The sequence below is a fragment of the Chroicocephalus ridibundus genome, chromosome 1, assembly GCF_963924245.1.
Source record: "Chroicocephalus ridibundus chromosome 1, bChrRid1.1, whole genome shotgun sequence".
Classification (NCBI taxonomy): domain Eukaryota; kingdom Metazoa; phylum Chordata; class Aves; order Charadriiformes; family Laridae; genus Chroicocephalus; species Chroicocephalus ridibundus.
The window spans coordinates 33,269,398-33,290,148 of NC_086284.1; the positions used below are offsets into that span (position 1 = coordinate 33,269,398).

Below are 20,751 nucleotides of genomic sequence, written 5' to 3' on the forward strand. Positions count from 1 at the left end.
AATTATATTCCCTGAAAGTATTTTTGTAAAAGTATGGCTCGTAAAATGCACTGGACTCTCCAGCTCTGGCGCCTGAAATGTCCTGTTAATACTGATGGCAACGGCAGGCTTTGGAAACCACCGTTCCTTCTACAGCGTTGCTGGGGCGTTCACCCCACGACAACCTCCCAGGCCAGGAGAGTTGGTCTGGTGAGATACAGCTGTTTCTTTCCTTGGTCTCATAAGCTCCTCACGAGAGCACCGGTGAAATATCATCACAACTAAATGTTTCAGAACTTGGCTGGTCCCCCATTATGAATTCAGGAGTGTCCACAGTGCGTTTCTGATGTTATAAAAACATATGCTGTTGAATAACCATTAGATGGAAAAAGTTTTCCTAGAAAGTAGGAAAGAAAGGGGCTCATTCAGCCCTGTCCCTTGCTGCCAGACAGCAGTGTCAAAAATTTGTGAACAGATGCTCTGTAGTGTGCCTGGTAGAGGAGGTCATTTCAAAATCTTAACTCTCCAAAGGTTGGAAAAGTTTATATTTTCATTTTGTATTTTCAGCTTAAGTTTATTCATCGGCAGTTTATAGCCATTTGTTTCTGCATAAATAAAGTGTTATTGTTATTTAACCTGAAGTAACTTCTTTTTTTTCTTGTATTTTTAGAAGAAAACTTGTATTTTTCTTCTAAGCTTACCAAGGCGAGCAGTTTTAGCCTCCTAGAGATGCTGGTTTTGCCATTTGTCTGGACAGTCTAGGGTCCTTCTCTGCACCCGCTCTAATCTCTGTTGATTTTACTTGACTGTGGGTGTTCAGGATTGTGTACAATGTTCCATATGAAGTTCCATCAAGACTTTGTACGAAGACGTGCATACCTTTGTATTTCTACTGGTTACTTTCTTAATTCATCAGGGATTTGTGTCTGTAAAACACCAGTGTAGTCATTGGGTGAGTATATGTCTCTGTCATTTCTCGTTGGTAAGTCCTCAGCTTGAAGCAGATATTCATAGAATGGTTTGGGTTGGAAGGGACATTTAAAGGTCATCTAGTCCAACACCCCTGCAGTAAGCAGGGACATCTTCAACTAGATCAGGTTGCTCAGAGCCCGGTCCAACCTGACCTTGAACGTTTCCAGGGATGGGCCATGTACATCTTCTCCCGTTCAGCATTATCTGATACTTGTTACTCTTAATTTTTATCCCATTTTTATTATCTCCATCCTTGAGGCCATCCAGTTTCTCAGGTAATGATATTCCAGTCCTCTTCTGTGTTGATAATATCTCCCTATTTTGAGTCACCACAATTTTTGGGTAGGCTCTTAATTCCCATTCCTCTCTAAATAAGATCCCATTTCCAAATTGCTCTCACCTTCTCAGATGATCAGTCTCCCTTTGCATGGTAATTTTCCTTCAACTATTTAATTTTCTATTATATTCAGTTTAGTGTATTTCCATGTCAGATGCATGGATTCTACAGTGTTTTCTCTGTCTAAAAATATATTAACAAGGGATTGTAGTATGAGCCTGTGGTTGTATTCTTTTCAGTTGTCATTCATCTTTGTATTTCAGTTATTTTTAGAGCGGTTTCTTGAGGAAATGAAGCTTATCTGGTCATGCTGTCCATCCCATCCTACTTCTCTTTGTGTGGTAACTTCTGAACGAAGTCCTACTGGATGATTTCAAGCAACCTTGACAGAGGGCTAGATGCCTGGAAAATACCGAGTTCCAAAAACCAAACTGAAAATAGGTGATGAAAGGAGTAGGGAATTTAAACCAAATGAGTGCCTCTACTGACAAGACCTTCCAAGTAGAGCTTAGAGAGCAGAGAGCTGATGTAAAGAGAGGACACAGCAGAAACGCCCCAGCTGTGCTATGAGTTTTAGCAAGAGCTCGTGCTTTTTTTGATGCTAGAGAATCCAATCATGAGGAGCAAAGCTGGAGGAGAAGAGTCCTTGTTCTGCCATGTGCCTTATGGAATAGCCATCCAAAAGACATCACATCCTAAATCTCAGCAAAGCGACTTTACCCCCATTTACTTCTCCCTGTAATTGTGAATAGCACATCCTCCCTAGGGGATTCCTGCATGGAGAAGCAAAAGGGACCATAACCTGCAGCTGCCAGTATAGATTTTCTGGATGCATCATCTTTTGTCAGCTGCTGATGGGTTAAAAACTGTGTCGTGGAAAGGGGTAAATACATAAATATTCTTCGATGCACATCTGGGGCTCTTCCCCTTTTTCTCTCTGTCTCCCTCCACTTGCATACAGTGGATGCTTTGCTTTGTATGTAAGACTGATAAATGAAGTGAAGCAGAGACTTGGCTCTGTTCAGCGGAGGGATGAACTAAACAGTCTCTTGAGTCCCTTCCTGCCCTATTATCAGTGATTTTGCTGTTGCGATTAGGAGACTTGGTAGGGTGTGAAGAGGAATGGTATTTTATCGCTGAGCAGTGCTGTGGTGGCTTGGCGGTGAGACTGGAAGTATACGGTGGAAAAGTGCTAGCCTGGCTCTTGGAGTTTTATGGCAAAATGAGTGATTATTTAAATACAGACACCATACTCTAGACAGCTATGTAAGTTACTTTTTGGGAGGAAATTGTGTTTATAATTTATAGTCAACATTTAAGTTAGAAATGTGGACTTCAGGTTTTTTTTTAAATCTCAGAACCTCTAGCTCATGAGTATTTCAATTTAAAAATCAAATTTTCTCCACCTTTGCTTTTCCTTGTGTGGAGACTTCTAAAAGGGGAAGATGAAGGGATATCTTCAGCAATCTGAATAAGCCTACCCCACCTTGGATGAAAATACTGCTTTTCTGAAACGCAACGTGCCTGTTAAGCTGCTGCTCTCAGACTCTGTCTCTCTTTTGCACGTTCACGTCCTCATGCAGTGTCTTCACAGATAATGAAAACTTGCAGAATCCGGTCCTTCTCAAAGTGTGTTGTGAATTAGTAATCTTCTAATTGCAGCACGTGTGGGATTATGGGGTGCTTGGTGCTTGCTAGCAGTGTTTAAACAAATGTATTGTATAATACTGGCATCCCAGTCTTTTGCAGTGCTTGTATGTAGCTGAACATGCCCAAAGGAGTTAGTTGTTAGCATACCCAGTCTTCAGTCTTGCACGTTGGCAAGTTGAGGTGTGACTCTGCTCGGTTGCTGGTCGGATGGTGCTGCCAAAGCTCGCAGTTGTGAGCTCCATGGGAGCAGGAGTCCTCAGCTCAGAGCTCAGCCAAGTAATGAAGGTTACGTAGCCAAAACTGCAGAAATAAAAATGAGTTTGAACTGAACCGTGAGGAGCTTGAAAATGGAAATCCGAAAGAGGTGAGCTTTCAGATGTTGGATGGGAAAATATTTCTGTAAAACTGACCTAGCAACAAATGAGAAGCTATACACAAATTCCCCTGCTCTGGACACTATAAAGAAACTTTTGGTTTAAATAAGACATTTAAAACTATTTCCTGCGTGTCATAGAAACTGTTCTTGTAAAGATAATCTGCAAAAATATTTTGAAATGTTTTTAATAAGATGTTAGGACACAGTCCATTTAGGTTTTTTTTTTTAATTTCTTTTTTAAAGTACTCCTCTATGGTTTGAATTTTATACTTGGCTGTTTTATATGGTTGCTATGTATAGTTGCAATAGAATGTATATCTAATCTGGGTATTAATTCCATAGGATATTTGGGGATTAGTAACACATGGATGTATGGCACAAATGGGGTCATACTTCATGGTGGACTCTGTAATGTGTGAGTAGTAACAAGGAAGCCTGAAGGGAGTGGGTGCTTTGGGACAACTGGGAAACCATTACACCATTGTTTTCTTCTTTGTACTGTGTGTATTGTGCTCATTTAGTTCTCTCCTTTAAAACCTCTTCTGTAAAGCTTTTTTTTTTTAAATTGTAAAAGTTGAAGAAGAATAAGGAGATTGAAGTGGTTTGTGTATATAGTTATGTTTTCACAGCTTACCTTGCAAATGTGTGTGTGGAGGGATGGTGATGGTTGTCTTTTGTTGTGGAAAGAGATGAAAGTTTGACGTTATTTTTGCCTTTTTTTTTTTTTAACCTCTTCTTTGTTACTGTACAAACTGGAATACAGTCCAGAACAGTGCTGTTCTCTCCCTGGAAAGTGGTATTGCCTGAACCAGAGCATGTTCCCATCTGTAGTCTGTCTATTGACTTCATTTGTATCGGACCCTCAGCAAAACCCATGGGAATTCAGAACTTGATGCTATGTAGGATCAGAAACTAAGCTACTTGGTTTCTTTCATGTATAAATACAGTGATGTGGTATTTGCCTTTTTAACCATATAGAGGAAGAATGTTTTAAATGTAACAAACAACCCCATTTTTGTTCAAATGCTCAGTTTTTCATTTAAATGTCATGAAAACATTTGTGTCCATATTTGGGCCTGACCTTCTATTCCTTATTTAATTCAGGCAATGTTTTACACAAGTGAGATCTGACCCACGGATTCTTGAAGTCTGTCAGACTTAGGGGGTAGCTTCTACTGCTGCTTCTCGAGAAGCTTTAGGCTGAGAAAGAAAAGCAGCTGAAGAACAAGGAGCGATGGTGGAGAAGCTGGGACCTTATCTTGCAGTGCTCTAAACAAAGGACGCTTTTGGTATGCTGGCGTCTACAGTTGGTTATCTGCATCGTGATGAAGCCGGTGAAGTTTGGCAGAAACCCCTATCAGAAATCTAGTGGAGCCTGCCAGATATGCAGTGTCCAAAAAAACATTGGGCATAGACATAGACTCGCTGGAGCACTGACCTGTAGGTCAGGGGCCTTTAGGAAGCATCCAGCTCCTGCGCAGGTGCTGAGTAGCTGCTTTCCACATGCTAATGGTGGCTTGTGACTGTACGTGAGAACTTTTACTGCCCTACTGAGTAGCCGAAGCAAAATATAGTGCCTGAGGCATAACCTTTTCTTATTCATAATGTCTTTGTGTGTTCTTGTTGCATTTTCTTATAAACCTTAAGAGCTATTTTTGTTTCTTGTTTCTTTTAAGGCAGTCCTCTTCTATCCTGAAGGAAGAAATCCAGGTGAAGAAAAACCATGCCTTTGTTTAGTAAATCACACAAAAACCCTGCTGAGATTGTGAAAATTCTGAAAGAAAACATGGCCATATTGGAAAAACAAGAAAAAAAGACAGACAAGGTATGAGGTAATGTTGGGGAAGACAAATAAGGTTTTTATGCTGGGGAAACAGTAGAATAAGGGGAATAAAATAGCATTCACTTACTGCCCTGATTCTGCAAGTGCTTGCACATGTCGGTAGCTTTGTGTTTGAACGGTCCTGCTGAAATGAGGGGCTTTTGCATAAGCGAAGTACAACAGATCTGGGGGTCAAACAGAAAGTGTTAAGATCTAGGAGCCTCAGCCAAAACAAAGGGTGATGTCCTACTACTTCAAATAGTAATGCCTCTAACAAAACTGCTTGGAAGGCTATTTGAAAACTATTATACCATTAATTGGTTTAGCAGGATAACAAATGAGACTGCAAATTAATGTGTAGGTACCCACAGAGCAAAACTTACTTCTGATGAATGTTGTTTGCATAAAACAGCGAACCTGTTTGTATTCAGATGTACATAAAAGAGTCTCACTCTCTTGATCCTTTCCTATCTTCTGGGTGCTAGTGAGCTAAATGAGCTGCACTACTCGTATTCTAATTATAGCACTAGGTTTTTGCTAATGTTATTGCTCTCCTCTAACTCTGTGACACAGACCTGAGTTACTTTTGCCGCTCTTCCGATGAGCAGTGGAGAAGATGAACCCCAGCGTGCAAAGTCCTCCCAGTTAGGAATTTATGCTTACATAAAATCAAATAATTTAATTTTTTTTTTTTTTTTGCACCTGAGGCTCTGGCCCTTTATATTATTACTGTAGTAGAAGTGTATGATTTTAATTAACAACAAACTTTTTAGGTTAAAACTGAAGGTCAGTGCAAACAGAAATAGCTAATAAGTGACATGAATGCAGTTTTCGTGCAGCTGATGTTTGTGTGCGCATGTTGCGCTTCCCCCACCTTGTGCAGAAGTCTGTATTAGAATGAACCCACCCAAAAGGTAAGCATGGAGCCCTTTGTGCCCTCAGTGAAACCCTCTTGAAATTTTCTGGTTCAAAGCAAGTAGCTCAGTGTGTGTTAATTATGTAAGATCAGTCACAGGGATTTCAGGGAGGCCTCTGGTATTTGATGTCTCATGCTGAAATGCCTTCAATTAACTGAAGAGCACTGAGAGAATCTGACTCTGAACTAAAACTTAAAGTAAGTAACTAAATAAACCAGCAGTGTCTGCCCTCCTCTGCTGAATTCATCCTTCAGAGCCTCATTAAAGAAGACATTCAAAGCAGAAGCTCTGGACTCAGATTTCTTTTCGATTTGCTTTGCAGCATGACTCCTCTGGGTTGTGGTTTTGAGGATTTTTGGCTTTGAGCTGGTTTGTTTATTTGGGTGTCGGTGACAAAGGAGGAGAAATTTGGACTTCTTAGAAAATCAAGAACCCAATGTAAATTTTTCATAAATGTCAGAACAGCTGGCGTGTGTTTTCCTCACAAAGCGAAAGAGCGTTACCCCAGCGTATTAGGATGGAAACAGCTCACGAATTTAGCGACGATGTTTATTTTACAGGAGGAGTTTGGTTTTCAGTATTTTCTGCTGTACTTTTTATCACTATGGGATGGAGACTGTTCTGGGGTCAATGCTGGGTGACTGGGGGAGAGGAGGGAGGGAGGGGACAAGGCAGTCGCTTCAGTGGCAAGGCAGAAAGTGAAGAAAGCGGCCTTTTTTGGACAGTATTTACACATAGGCTTTACGTGGCTTGTTGACTCAGGACTTTGCACTCCGATGTAGAGGCAGCACACGGGGCCTTTCTCCCTTCAGAAGGGAAGATGTGAGACTCCTTGGTAAGGCTACCTTTCATCTAAAGTGTTGCACTGAGCTGTCCTGAAATAAATCCCTATTAAAGAAAATAGCCAGATTCGTGGTCCTGAGTTTAGGGAAGTAAATCATAAGGAATATCTTTAGTACTGTGACAACGATAAACTTTAAAAAATGGCAGGAAAATTAACTCTTGCAAAAACAATCACCCCATCACATCTCTTACTATCCATACAGGTTTGTGGGCTTAGTAAAACCATTTTTAAGTGTTGTTGTTTGCCTTTTGAATTGGAGAAGAAAAGATGATGGGCAGACTTCCAGTGGCACACAGATTTTCAAAACTTACTCCCTTAGTAGTACTCATGAATAACATCTTGTCTTTTCATGAGTATGATTAGAGAAATTTAACTGAAAACAAAGGCAAACAAAACCAAAGCACAGTGCTGTACTCTGTGCTCTTCAAAACCTGGCAAGGTTTTTAAATTTACCTGATTTGATTTCCAAAGGGAGATGAAACATGTCAAACTTCCATAAAAGGGCACAGAGATCTGGTTGCTGCAAGAGCCAGAGACCCTGGATATCCCAGAACTGGTTTTGGACCCTGTGGGCCTGTGAACGCAGAAGTTTGGGAATCAGGGCTCTCTGATTTTTCAGATTCCTGTCTTGTCTCCTTGTCTGCTGCGAGAACTGGAAGGGTGCTGTTGTGCCTCACTATAAAACCAAGGTTCCCAGTATTTCTGGGGTACAACTCCACGGCATTCCTGATGTTGCTCGCGTGCAGAATAGCTTCCAACTAGGACTTGCCTCACATGCGTAAACAAGAAGATTTACCCTCTGACAATTGAGCTGTTATTGTAGTACAGTCAATGTGGTATGTGGGCTGAGACAGCTAAAAGCTGCTAATACAGCCGGAATTGTCAGAGAAGTGTGGCAAAGCCTAAATTAACTGCAGGGCTAGTGGAGAACCTTCTTGTTTCCTTTCCCAGTTAAGAAATAGTAAGTACGAGGTGAAGATGCCCTGGGCAGCTTTGGGGGAGGTGGCATGAGGTTGGACAAGGAGAGGCTTGACGCTTCTAATGCAACTTTGTGCAACTTTCAGCAGGAACCATCCATGCCTCGAAGGGGCCGTTTTTAAATAATGCAAAAATGACCGTTCCTACCAAGTTGTGCAGGATGCAGGTAGAGGGAGCCTTCCAGCTCAGTTAAAGCTTTCTGAGTAATGGTAAAGGGTGGGGGGGACGACACAAATTGATACACAGGATGTAGAGAAGCCACTTGTAAGTGTAAAGATGTATTATACATTTTTTCCGAGACACATTTCCATGTATACACGTAATATACAGAAGTTTGCACTCTTTCTTAATGATGCTTTTTGTTAGTCATAGAACAGGGCTCAGTCAGACTTTGAACTCTGTGGACTGCACCAGCATCTGTCTTCTTAGATAAGGATTGAATTTGACCCAGTTCCTCCCTGTGTCTTTTTCTTTTTTTTTTAAAAAAAACATATTAATGTGTATACTGTTGCCATAATGCTTTTTAAACACTCTCAACTGAAAAATAGGCTAAGTTTGAATATTTGGTTCTTACTTTTATTTTATGGGTGGGATTTTTTTGTTTGTTTGTTTGCATGGATATATGCAAACAAACATATCCATATGCATGGATATGGCTATCTACCTGAAGGCATGGCTAACTGGGGAGGTCCCAATGGACTGGAGGGTAGCAAATGTAGCGCCCATCTACAAAAAAGGCAGAAAGGAGGATCCGGGAAACTATAGGCCTGTCTGACCTCGGTAGCAGGGAAGGTCATGGAGCAGATCATCTTGAGTGCCATTACAAGTCATATAATGGACAAGCAGGGGATCAGGCCTAGTCAGCATGGGTTTATGAAAGGCAGGTCCTGCCTGATGAACCTGATCTCCTTCTATGACAAGATGACCCGATTATTGGATGAGGGAAAGGCTGTGGACATTGTCTACCTAGACTTTCAAAAAGCATTTGTCACTGTCCCCCATAGAATTCTCACAGAAAAACTGGCGGCTCATGGCCTGGAAGAGCGTACGATCTGCTGGATCAAGCACTGGCTGGATGGGCGGTCCCAAAGAGTGATGGTCAATGGAGTTAAATCCAGCTGGCGGCCGGTCACAAGTGGTGTCCCTCAGGACTCGGTTTTGGGACCATTTCTGTTTAACATCTTCATTGACGACCTTGATAAGGACATAGAGTGTATCATCAGCAAGTTTGCAGATGACACGAAGCTAAGCAGGAGTGTTGATCTACATGAGGATAGGGAGGGTCTACAGAAAGACTTGGATAGATTGGACCGATGGGCCAATGCTAATGGAATGTGCTTCAACAAGGCCAAGTGCTGGGTCCTGCACTTGGGTCACAACAACCCCATGCATCGTTACAGGCTTGGGGAAGTGTGGCTGGAGAGCTTCCTGGCAGAAAAGGACCTGGGGGTTCTAATTGACAAGCGGCTGAACATGAGCCAGCAGTGTGCCCAGGTGGCCAAGAGGGCCAATGGCATCCTGGCTTGTATTAGAAATAGTGTGACCAGCAGAAGGAGGGAGGTGATTGTCCCCCTGTACTCAGCACTGGTGAGGCCACACCTTGAGTATTGTGTCCAGTTCTGGGCACCTCAATATGAGAGAGATATCGAGGTGCTGGAGCGAGTGCAGAGCAGGGCAACGAAGCCGGTGAAGGGCCTGGAGAATAAATCTTATGAGGAGCGATTGAAGGAGCTGGGACTGTTTAGTTGGAGGAAGAGGAGGCTGAGGGGAGACCTCATCACTCTCTACAACTACTTGAAAGGACATTGTGGAGAGGTTGGTGCTGGTCTCTTCTCACAGCTAATTAGGGATAGAACAAGAGGGAATGGGTTCAAGCTGCAGCAGGGTAGGTTTAGGCTGGACATTAGGAAACAATTCTTCACAGAAAGAGTGGTCAGACACTGGAATAGGCTGCCCAGGCAGGTGGTGGAGTCACCATCCCTGAATATGTTTGGGTCGTTTAGATGTGGTGTTAAGCGATATGGTGTAAGGGAGAACTTCGTAGAGTGGAGTTGATGGTTGGACTCGATGATCCCAAGGGTCTTTTCCAACCTAAATGATTCTATGTGTGCATGAAGCTTTGCCATTTTCTCAGCTACATTCTGATGGTTGATGGACCACAGGTTGAGAAGTGCTATCACATGTGGCTCCTCCTCCTCTGAAGTGCTTTTTCTAATACCTCATTTTTAATTTTTTTAAAATAACATTTATTTTAAAGAAGGTATTGCAGCACTGGCAAATCTAATGTAACAATTGGGAGATTAAGTAGGCTAAGACAGAGCTGGAAAAGTGGACTAAAGCCTTCTTCATCAACCATCCTCCTCTCTTCTAACAGCTGAAATAAATAAGGTGTTCTTGTGGCACGTACAATTGCTGACATCCTGTTCTGGCTTTGATGAGGTGAAGAACAATTAATTATGTTTTATTACAGAATTCTATAAATGCTATAAAAAGTTAATCTCAGCCATGCAGAACCAAACTGTGCTTGGATTTAATGAGAAATATCCATTCTGGAATTAACTAGAAAAGCAAGGAAGTATTTAAATACCTAGGAAATGAAGCCTTCAGAGCTTAGACTCTCTTCCTTCTTTCTGGCACAAACTCCTGGAGCGTTCAGAGGATACACGTAAATAGGGAGCAGAGGAGGAACAACCCTGATACCAGGTGGACAGATCTGTTGAACCTGAGGAAGATTGGACAGCATATGACACACTGGTCATACTGCTTCATTTATGACTGATATGCTGCCATGTCTTTTGTTGATGGATGTTGTAAAAGAATATAGAATCATAGAATTGTCTAGGTTGGGATGGACCTTTAAAATTGATTCCAACCATCAGCCTAACACTGTCAAAGGCACCGCTAAACCACGTCCCTAAGCACCACATCTGCTCGTCTTTTAAATACCTCCAGAGATGGTGATTTACACCACTTCCCTGGGCAGCCTGTTTCAATGTTTGATAACCCTCCCATCTCACAAAAAAAGGGGAGTGACATCCCGACTTCTCAAAGTCTTGTGTTCAGCCGCAAGCCCGGTCAGCACAAAGCAGTGCAGGTGGCCTCCAGTATGTCACCGAAGGACGTGGATGTCCTTGAACACATCACCCTCTCACTGCTAACCAAACACCTTCGGGTGCGGCACCCATGACTCAGTGCCATCTGCTGTGCCTACAGGTTTGGTAACATTTTCTGAACCTGCCCTGCAGCAAAAGCCTTCAAAGTGTCCCAGGCTGGTAATTTAGTGAAGCAAACGGATCTAGGGTCGGTTGAAACTTGGCCTAGATGGGCTGAAAGACTTGCAGTTTCAAGCACAGCTGATCCAAGACTTGGGTTTTTTCGTGAAAGATGACCCCAAGCGAGTTAGAGCTGGTTCCAGGTGCCATGCTGAGTGTCACCGTTCAGGAACGTAGCGAGGTTAGCTGTAAAATAACCTGAAGTGTGTAGCTTCTTCCCTTTTCACTCAAATATATCTAACAAGACTGCTTGTTCGAGCAGGTCACTGTAATCTGTCCTCTCTTTCATCTCTGTGTATTGTAACAAATTTGGTATTGTTCAGAAGGGTCAGGAGAGCAGCATTTCATTAAGGCTGCAGTTAAAAGACTTTAAGATTTCCAGAACAAACATTTATATCAATAAATCCAGCTTTTTTGCATAGCAACAGTGAAGCCATTATCAGCTCCTGTTCATCTTGCTCGCTGCTGTGCTGATAAAGCGGCCGGGGACCAGGGTGCGAGATGAGGTGCGTGTGGAGGACATGCTGTGCGTTTGCATGGAAGAATGGTTGCGTGACTGCTGCGGATGCCGATACCCATAGATCTGATTCTGCAGCTGCCAAAGTCAGCTGCAAAATTGCCTTCTACTTCATTGCCATGCACTGAAACCAAGGGAATGAGATAAGAAGGGCTTGGCACCCCTTCCTTCCAGCTCTGCATGTCCTGGGGTTTCGTGGAACGTTTCATGTTTCAGCTTCCCTGTTCTGCTAAGGCTTGTTATTGCTCTAGAGATGGGAGAAACTCCAGATACTATCAGGTGCTGGTGCCAGGAGTTTAAAGCCTGTCTTTTCTGGTTGCTTTTTTCTTATTTTTGAGGACCTTACAGCCTTTGGTTCTGCCTTAAGTGCAGGATTAACAGTGGGAAAAGAATTTTATGTCCAGGTGGGGCAAACCTGTCTCTTCCGTTTAATCATATGTCCTTTTAAAAGGCGTTTCCCTGTCATGCCTGCTTGGCCAAATTGTCTTTGCCAGCTTCCTTGAATACTAGGCCATAATATTTTGCTAAATGACAGAGTTCATGCCTCCTGATCCAAAATGTCCACAATTTGTTCCCGTATATCTGTTTATCATGAAATTGTACCAAGAATAAGTCTGTTGGGATGATCCTGAAGCTACATGGATGTTGGATTCACATTCTGCTAATGGCTCTTCTTGGGAGTCCTTGCAGTTGCATATAGAGAAAGTTATGCTGGCACTGTTCTTTTAGGAGAAAAATTGGTTTGAATCACACAGTGTAAATATTTTTAAGCGTGACTGTAAACTAAAACAAGACAAAGCCAGACCAAGGAACATTATGTTTTTTGTTGTAATGTATAGCGTGGAGTACTGGCCGTTCACTGAGTCACACATTGGAGTATTTAACATCACGCTGGCAGGCATCTGTGTGTGTTACTGTCTGCTGCTGTGCAAGATAGCAACAGTTTAGAAAGATATTTTTTCACTGGAAGTTTGCTAGTACACTAGCAGAAGCTGTAGAATCCTACTCACCATATTCTTATGAAGAATTGAGGATTTTCTGATCTCTATGCAGAAGCCAGATGTCAGGCATCCTGTGTTTTTCTTATGTATATTTGGTATCTGGGTTGGGAAAGGTGGCAAAAGTTAATGCAATCTGTTTTTTCTTCACTGTTACAGTTGGTCATAAATGTTATATTAATTCCCTGGATGAATAAAAGTAAGAATAAGCCCTTCTGACCTGTAACATACGTACGCATGTGTGAAACCACTAACCTTTTGGTGAAACAGAGGTAAAATAGAGACAAGCCACTGAAAGCTTTGAAAAGTTGTAGTTCAGGTGTAGCAGCTCGGACTGTTGATTATTCAAGGCTTGATACTTTTCCCCTTATGGTTTGTGTAGTCATCCTTGGAGAGGAGTAAAAAGGAGCGGTGAATCTACATTGCGTAGCAGGAGATCCACCTCTCTGCCTCTCTGGCAAGCATAATAGGTCTGAATCATGAGCACTTAATATTGGCACTTTTAAGATAAATGTGAAATTGTCATAAGCAGCCAAGGAGAGGGGAAGGGCAAGGTTTGTAAGTAGAGGTGACTTTTATTAAGCCAGTTGGAATATGTAAAAATTTAAGTTGCTGAAATTGGGGACTCTTGGTAAAGCATCTCTGTGGTGTGCTAATAGGATTTTTCAAAAATGCCTTTTTATGAAGTTTTGATTTCTGAAGCAGAAGATCTGCTTTGTTTATTTTGCTATATCACGCACAAGCAGTGCTGGAGATAAAAAAGCTTAGCTTTTGAGTATGGAAAGCCACAACTCGTGTAATTATGGAAATAAAAATTCAGTTTTCTGCGTGAACAAAGATCAGACCTTTGTTTTAGCCTTCCATGCTATTCTCTAAAATCTCTCTGGAAGATTTTAGAAGAACAGAAAAATTTTAACATTTGGAGGATTTATTTATAATCCCTTAATGAAAAAAACAAGAAACTCCTTATTGAACTGTCTTGTATAATTGTGGAATATAGAGAAAAAATTAACTGTTTTGTAGCATTCCTTAATAATGTTAAATTACTGCCCTAAGAACATTGTCATCCTCTTGGGCCTCCTGTAGAGATCAGTCAAAAAAACCCATAGATGAAACTCAGAAATTTTCTTCTAGACCTGGCAAAGTTAAACCAAAGAACCCAATATTAGCACTGTGGGCAAGGAAGATCAACACTGAAGTACGGAAATATTTCAGTATAGGCATAGTAGTGTTACCTATTCTTTAATAAAGACTGGACCTTTGCAACAAAATTGGCTGGTCTTCACATGTGCATTACGCTGCGGAGAGGAGAGTCTTGAGGTCTTTCAAGGAAGAATTTTTTTTTCCATGTAGAATTTCAGGGAATGATGTCTTCATAAACTCCTTTCTTTGTGTTATGAACCTATTAAGTCAACAATGACAAGACTTTGATCTATGATGAAAACAAGCTTGGGAACAAATATCTTCGACTTAACAGTTTCCAGCTCTCGTTGTGGAATCTGTTGGTAGGTTTGGAGAGACACATTAATGCTGACAAACTCCTGACTTCATAAGCAGTGGTGACTGAGCACTTTTATAATTTAACTTGGATAAGTTATATAAGTTTATCTATGCTGTCACTTCTCAAATTCCAAAGCTATTGTACGTCATCGAGTCCAGTAGGGTTAGCAAAGTAGTCCAAGAATTGTTAGACTTCAACATTTACACAAGATGTTATGGTTCAAAATGGACCCAGAAACCTCTTGTGGGTTGCCGGTCACTATAAACTATACTCTGTGGATAAAGAGTTATTTCCTGTTGGAAATAACTTGTTGTTAGTCCTGCGTTAGTCCAAAGTAGAGAAGAAATGGCCATCATTATAAAAACTGCCTTCATTGCACAGGTCGGTATGGGCTGTGTTCTCCTTCACTCCCCTTACACAGCTATTGCAAGTCAGCCTTGGAACTCATTTGTGACTTACCCAGGTACCCACCCTGAATTTCAGTGTTCTGCGGTGGAATTGGATCCTCTCAAGTTTGGACGTTGTGAACTGAGATGCCTGTAGATTAGAAACCTGTGAGTTGCTTCAGGAGGTAAAGATCCTGATGCCTGTGCAGTTCAGTGACAGCAGCACAAACGTTAAATTGACGTGTGTGCTGGGAATCAGCTTGCATTTCATCTTGTGCTTTGTAGTCCTTGTCCCTTTAATTGCCCAAAGTTCAGTGTATCCCACTTTTGACATTTGTATGTAATATACGTAAGCTGTTCTGTTTGGGATTCTGTGTACAGCTCTCTCCTCTCCCTCTTTTTTGTCCTCTGCTCACATCGACTTCTCCAAATATAACGGCATAAATTCAGTCATGATGTAAAGGACTCATAGCTAAAGGATAGAAGGAAAATTCTGGAAAGCAGATTGTACATAACTGCAAGAACAAGGCAAATGACTTAAAGTGCTTAGATATTTCATGAAACCTTTTCTTTTGATCTCTAGCTTCTGCTGAAGTGAGAGTTGCAGCGCTTTGCTTTTGTGGCTGTTGCCACTGATGGAGAATAAATAGTAGTACGGAAGTCATAATAGACTTTGGCATTTCTATCAAATCTCTCTCTTTTTGTCACTGAAATTGTGTTAGTTTTTGCAAATTTTCCTAAGGCGAGTCAGGACCAGCCTGGTTTCTTACGACAAGCTGTTCTGCAGCTACATTTCTGTTGTCTCGTATTTTCCATGTATTTGAGTGAATATACTTGCTTTGTTGTTTGTTTTGGACAGATCTTGCGTCTTTAGATCTTGGAATGTCTTTTTTTTTTTTTTTTCCCCCCTGAGTCTTGAGCAAGTTTCCATCCCAGAAACAGTGCTTATGTACTTAGGGTATTATGCTAAAACTGCTGTAAGATTAAGTGGAAATGTCAAAGTGGAGGCTAGAAGTGGCTGTTAAATTTAAGAATCTGTGTTTGGGATTATGCTTTTTCTCCAGATAGTTTATGAGGGATAGGCACAGAAGGGCAGTCCTTAGACTTGACCAGGAATAGTTTTCGGTGGCATGTTGAATGTCAAACCACAGACTATCCAGAGGACATGAAGGGGGAGGAAGTTAAACACAAAATGCAAATTGCATGTAGAAAAGCCGAGAAGGTGAGTGTATGGGATAGCAGGTGATTAGAGAGATACAGCTGTGGTGCCCAGTTGTGCCCATCAACACCACAGTGTTCTGTATTTTCTTTTTCTCCTGCAGCACTTTACTTTTTGGCCTCCTTTTTGAGAATTAAATCTAAAGCTGTGTCTTGCAGATATTTTTCTACATATCAGGAAGGAATACTTATACTTGAAAGGAACAGTATTAATTTTTTATTTTTTTTACCCACAGAATGCCAGAGGTATTCACACCCTGCCCAGCAGAATGGGTGAAAAGCCAAAAATGTATGGGTTTTTCCTTTGATATGAAAATATTTGCACAGCTCTTATAAAGATTGATTGCTTTAGTTTCCAAGATAGCACCCCTGTTGTTAATCCCATCTGTACTCTGTGGGATATCTCTAGTGACATACCACTAACATTTGAGGTAAAAATAGGCTCTCTTGCTGAGCGACGGTAAGGAACAAGACTTCTGCTGTGGTTAAAGTTATCACATAGTCATATTCATTTACATGCTGCTCATGCTGACCTATCTCAACTAGCAGAAAACTGAGAGTAGGTACCAACAGATTAGGGAAGAAAATTTCTTGATGCTGTGCAAAATCAATCCTTGAATCTTCCGGGTAGATGCAATGTGAAAGTGGGTTTTTAGTGTTTTGGGGGTTTTTTTTAGGATTTCTAGGCTTTTTCTAGGCTTTTTATTCACTAACATGAATAAAATCTGTGATTTAAATCAGTATTAAAGTGTTGGGCGTCCGGCAGCAGTTGAGAGATGTCTCTCCTGAGCACTCTGGGGTTATTTTTGCAGATTGATGGGGTGGTATTTGAAACTGATTTTTCCTGTCAGTTTATGTGAGAGATGTATTGAAATTATTGATCTGGCTTTGAACACCCATTAATGTCCAGTTAGCTTTTACAAATGACTCTTGGGTTTTCTGTGTGTGTCTTGATTATTTATTTTTTTTTTTCTCCTGCTAAGTTAATGAAACACTCATTTCAAATAAACGTTTTGCAATAGAGATGTGAAATGCTGTCCTATCTTCAGCATCTTTAACGATCTCGCCTGGCACTTTCCTGTCATTCCCAGCTTTGCTTTCAAACTCCCTTACTTCCTTCCCACTCCCTGCCAAAAAATCCAACCAGCCTTGCTGCGGGTCACGCGGATATAAAATATGCCCTGACCCAGAAAGAGCTATTGCCTCCATAGCCCCATGGCTAGAGCAGGTGGGATTTAAAGCACACACGCATGTGAAAAAATAATGCTTTTGCTCCGTGGAGTCTTTATTTATACGAAGTGGAGCAAACCTGGGAGGAGAATGTGAGCCAGTGCTGCTGTGCAGTGGCCAGCGGTCGTTTCCCTTGGGAGGTGGGACGCTATCGTGCGCATCTGATTTAAAGCCACTGACTGCCATGAATGCCAAGCTGTTACCTGTTTATACGTGTTTCTCTTTCATTTGCCTGTTTTAAGCTTTCTAGTCAAGATATTTGGTAAGGTAATTCCTGATTTGTCCTCTACATTAGGTACCTGAAATATTGCATGGAATTAGTATACAGCAGGTGGGAGAAAAAAGATGAAAGCTCCTTTTAGTTTGCTTGGTGGGAGCTGTGGAGCTTTACTGGAGCAAGTTGTTTAATTTAATTAATTTCCCAACCTGAGACTGAAGCGCCTGTGCGCTCAGTAGGCAAATCCCTTGCAGAAGATGCTGGCTCAAACCACACCTGAGGAGGAGAAATACATAGGTGGTGGCAATGCAGAGCTGGCATGGATACAAGGATTTATTTGGGCTACCAGTAGAGGAGCCAGGAGTCATCAGCAAGCAGTTGATGGGGAAGCGGCCACCAGTTTGGTACCTCCGTCTGGCACCTCTCGCACCACGTGTGTTGATGGAGCCCATGGGGCAGCGATGGTGAAAGTGCTGCCCCTTCTGCGGGGCAGCGCCTGTCTCCAAACCCATAAAGGATCTTGCTGATGCCAGTTGGTAATTGCACTCCTGCCCTTATTTTATGTCTGTGGTCTGTAAGTGTTTAAATTGAATATATTTGTGTGCGTGTGTAGGACCTGCAGGATCCAGTGTGGACACTCCAACCTCAGTGAATATGTAAAATTATTAAACCATTTTACAATAGATAATGATCATTGTAAGTACGATTAGAAGCTTTTGTTTTGAACTGCTTGTCTTCTAAAATAAAACAGTTTTTTTTTCTTTTTTCTTTTTTTTTTTAAACAAACCCCTTATCCTCTGGCAAACAGGCATCGGAGGAAGTGTCAAAATCTCTGCAAGCGATGAAGGAAATTCTGTGTGGGACCACAGACAAGGAGCCACCTACAGAAATTGTGGCTCAGCTGGCACAAGAGCTATACAACAGTGGCCTTCTAGTGACCCTTATTGCTAACCTGCAGCTGATAGATTTTGAGGTAGGTAGCATCCATAAGCCTTTTCATATCCTTGGTCTCAGTGTTGTCAATGAGTATAGCTGTATTTTTATGAAATCTAAATAATTTTATTCTATTCAAAACTGTTTTCTGCATGCTGAAGAATGTAGCCGCTGTAGGTTGGTCAGTGTCCTGATAGATGTGCTCATATACTGGAAGTAAATGGAACACATCTGATTTAAATCTCTTGATTTTCTTAAAACAAAACTAAGACAGAAATATTGCTATGTATATCTAAACAAGATAGGAAATGATGCTGAGAATACTGTCTATGACTGACCCTGTAATCCGCAGTGATTAACCTCTTGCTTTGGGATAGTACAACTAGAGTCAGCCACCAACTCTGACGAGTGTGTCCGATTTAGAAGGGGTCCAGGGACATGCAATAAAATTAATTGGAAGCATGGGAAAATCTCATGTGAAAAAGCTTGAAAAAAATTGGGATGGTTTATTTGAGAGGAAAGGAGTTGAAAAAGGTGTTAAAAACTGAGGGCAGGTGGCAAGGTAAATTGGGTTGCCCCCACTTAGTTCTTTGGATTAAAAGAAGAAAGGAATATCACTTTTTTTGCTAGCAGAAAGATTAATATGGAAAAAAATGAATATGTGTATATATAAAAATAATTATATATTCCATGGATCTCTTTGCCAGTTTTGTTGCTAAAGCCAAGAACTTAGTAGGTAACTACTAAGACAACTTAGTTACTTGTAATTAAGGAGAAGAAGAGTTATGGGAGAAGAGATTGCAGTAATTCAGGATAAATATAAACCCTTTTAATTGACCTTTGACTGGCAGGGACTGGGAATAAACTTCGTCACTGGCAGGTCATTATAGTATTCCTGTGGTCTACGGTCAGCTGGGATAGTGGTTCCCCAGGGACTGCCGTTATGAGTCCTATGACTTCTATGACTCCCGGGTGCTGGTGAATCATCACAAGTGTCCGAGCGTCTCCGAGCAGGCAGAAATCCCCAGCTCTCAGGAACCAAACCTCCACTGCCAAGGTCTGCAGCAGGGGCAGTACCCAATGTGTAGAACAGGGCAACCACTGAATTTAAAAATCAGTTCCCACAGAGATCATCTGATGCTCTCAGGGCCACCTTTTGTGGGAGTTACTTTCTTATGGAAGATTTTTCATGATACTGAAGTCATTTGTTGTTACTTTACTTTTCTTTCCATTTTGTAAATGAATGAAAGGGAGGAACAATAGGAGATTCTCCCCCCTCCCCCTTCCCCCCACCTCCAGCAAAGCCAGCATTCAAGGGACTGCTTTATTTTGTATTAAGTTTTGAAAATGTTGTTAGTGGAGTTCTCTCACTCTTCCTCAGGTCTTAAATTCAGGAGATTATTTTTTTTTAATGCTAGAATTTTTTCAGATCCTTTCTTCAGATCCTTTCAGTCTTCTCCCTGCCACACCTGGTTACTGCTAAATGTCTTCATTACGAAAAAAACGAACCCCAACAACCCAAACGCCTAAAAATCCAGTAATTTATTTATTTGTTGTTAAGAAAAAAGAAGGGGGGGCAGGGGGAGAAGACACTGTTAGCAAATACACCACAGAAGGGAAACTACTGCCTTATTTTAGTTGCCTGACACTCTGTATTGCTTTTGTCAGACAAAAAATTCTGGACATATTAAACCCACAGTCAAATGCAACCACTGGATGAAATATCAAATCTGTTGCTGAATTACTGTTATTATGAACAATTCTAATAACTTTTGTTGCAAAATAGATTTTTCCATGCTAAAACCTTTTCAATCATTTAGCAAAACTGTTTTACATACTCTTTTTAGCAAACAGTAGAAACACAATGTCGTTGAACAAGAGGACAGTAAGAGCATGTGCTGCTTGGTCTTCATATTCCCATTGGCTTTTTCAGTTTATCAGCTTTTTTGCTTCCATTTTGTTACATCGCTGTCCATAGTTGGCATTTAGGTTTTTTTGTTGAACAAGCAATTTCATCACTTTGTAACACACAAATTAATTTTTTGATCCGCATGTAATGGTAGAAAGCAAGGTCAGAAATTACTTGAAAATCTGATTTGTGTAGGGAATAATGTTTATGTCAGTTACTTCATTTTGTCCTGACTCCCTGTCTCCTCCTCACCAACCCTGCTGCCCACTTTGATCCCAATTTTGCACAGCTGTATTTAACTTTTGAAGATGTGTTTTCAAAGACTTCAGGAAACTTGATTGCTCTGTTTATCAGCGTGAGACCAGAGCAAATTGCCCCAACAAGAAAAAGGCAGAAGCTGAGACTCGAGTCTCATTGTTGAACTTTGAAGAACTGAAGAAAGTGTGTATAGACGAAAAGTTAATTAAAATAAACGATGTTACTAAGTGTCTGTAAGCCTTTAGGTTCACAAACTGTAAAGCCACTCAAAGAGGTAGTAAATAGCCATAAGCCCAGGACTGGTCACATTAGAAGCTTTCCCTTACTTTGTCTTGAAATAGGAGCTAAGTTATGGTATAGGAATCACACAATTTTTTATTTATATAATGGCATTCTTTGCAGTTTTTTTGTTCTTGTCTAGCCACTTTCTCTCCATG

The 20,751-nt window shown here is 41.2% G+C and overlaps 1 protein-coding gene across 5 annotated transcripts in view; it reads left to right on the plus strand.

The window, feature by feature from the left end:
* CAB39L (calcium binding protein 39 like) overlaps positions 1-20,751 on the plus strand; it is a 69,501-nt gene that overhangs the window by 25,552 nt on the left and 23,198 nt on the right. For 4 of the 5 annotated variants that reach the window (XM_063334149.1, XM_063334156.1, XM_063334132.1 and 1 more), the window contains 2 exons: positions 4,991-5,139; positions 18,023-18,187. In XM_063334149.1, coding sequence (XP_063190219.1) covers positions 5,038-5,139; positions 18,023-18,187 — 267 coding nt within the window. In that variant the 5' untranslated portion in view covers positions 4,991-5,037. Of the gene's footprint in view, positions 1-4,990; positions 5,147-18,022; positions 18,188-20,751 lie in introns of those variants that run through there. The other variant, XM_063334167.1, reaches the window with a different exon arrangement.